Below are 1,591 nucleotides of genomic sequence, written 5' to 3'. Positions count from 1 at the left end.
CTGCGGCTTGTTGTAGCGACTGTGGTAGAACAGCTTTTCCACTTTGTAACGCTGGCCTCCTTCCTTCAAGCTGTTCGTGCCAACCAGCACTTCAAGCTCATCCGGATTGCTCCTACAAAACCGAGAGTCATCAGTTTGGAAATTAGCGGCCGTTCCTTTAATTCCACCTTCCGCTTACGATCACTTACCCCACAAGACAATGGGCCGCCGTAAGGACCCAGCGATCACTCAACAGTGATCCTCCGCAGTTGTGACCCCAGAATGATTCTTGCAGCGAAACTTGGTAAGGCGCCGATCCTTCGGCAGCCTCCTCTCCTCCGACCACGCGGTTCACGTAGTTATCATCCAGCATGAGACGCGGAACCTTGGAGGCACTGGCCACCAGGCAGATGGAAACTAGCAGAGTAAGTCCTGGCAGCATTTTAGAAGCTTGCACTTTAGCAGATGTGTTACTATTCGGAGAACTGAGGACTGATTGGTACCATTCCGGGGCTCCGAGTTTGTCTTATATACACGATTCGCCTGATAGGCACATCCTGGCAGTTGCGGCAGGAGGCTTACACTCGCAATTGCTATCGATAGAGACACAATATTGAGAACACTTCACGGTGAAAGCATCATGGGATCAGCGCACGTCAATTCCAGACAATGCTTCCGGAGCACTGGGACAGATTGATAACGTTCGAGGGTTAGTCAATTTTACAAGTGGCTTTTTAATGGCATGCTCCCGACCAGACACACTTTCTGCAAAGTCAATGACAATCCGTTTTAAACTGAACTAGCGTCACAAACACGGTACTTCAAATCAAATGTTGCTGGCCAGTTCCGTGTAATGTGCCTGACCTGAGCCAAACAGAAGCACTTTGGTAAACGTTGATGTTTAATTTAGACAAATGAAAATAGTAATATCATCCGATTGAGCATGCAATACGTGGCATAGCGCTGCACGTTGTCCGAAATGCGGGGATGAAGATTTGTAAATGCTTTGAATTTAATGCCACGTAATATAAAATGAAATTCCTGCTTTGTCTAGCCGGCTAATCCGGATGCTATTACCTAAGACGGGCGACAAGTACTTCAGCATAGATCATAAAATAGAATCCGGCAGATAATCGGCGCAAACACGATCGAGTACATACCTCGGCTTTATGTGATCACACTTGAGCAAAAGTTCGAATGAGGGCAGTTTTTATTGTGATGCACCGAAATCGAAGGTCTGATTCGTATCTTTATTTTTCAATGTTGATTTGCTTGAAGGGACAATGTGTTTATCTTATAATCACGATTTTAAGAATAATAATTACTCTTTTCTGCACCAAGAGAAAATTTTCAGGAGGTTCCGTTTCAGATAAAAGAACTGCGGTTTGCTGTGGCTTCAACGTTCAGTTTGATGCAAATTGTATCAAAATTACTAAACACGTGCTTAGCGCTCCAACAATCTGAAATGGAAACAAAAAAGGGCACCGGTGAATGCTGTGAAGGAATGACCATTCAAGGAAAACCTAACCGTGCTGATGATTGATAGGTTCAAGGAAATAATTCCACAAGCCTTATACGGTTGCCGTTGGTGTAGGATTTGCTGGGAAAAGTG

At 44.9% G+C, this 1,591-nt stretch overlaps 1 protein-coding gene across 1 annotated transcript; it reads right to left on the bottom strand.

Annotated features, from left to right (window-relative positions):
• Positions 1-3: 3 nt before the first annotated feature.
• LOC131214731 (chymotrypsin-1-like) lies at positions 4-448 on the bottom strand (the record flags this gene model as incomplete). The annotated part of the gene is made up of 2 exons (XM_058209064.1): positions 189-448; positions 4-112 (listed from the first exon to the last, which is right to left on the bottom strand). Coding segments are annotated over exons 1-2 (342 nt in total), but the record flags the coding sequence as incomplete, so codon positions are not given.
• Positions 449-1,591: the final 1,143 nt, after the last annotated feature.

Source organism: Anopheles bellator, unplaced genomic scaffold (assembly GCF_943735745.2).
Source record: "Anopheles bellator unplaced genomic scaffold, idAnoBellAS_SP24_06.2 scaffold02143_ctg1, whole genome shotgun sequence".
NCBI lineage: Eukaryota > Metazoa > Arthropoda > Insecta > Diptera > Culicidae > Anopheles > Anopheles bellator.
The sequence above is the reverse complement of the archived record's forward strand: the minus strand, read 5'-3'. Positions and strand labels throughout refer to the sequence as shown.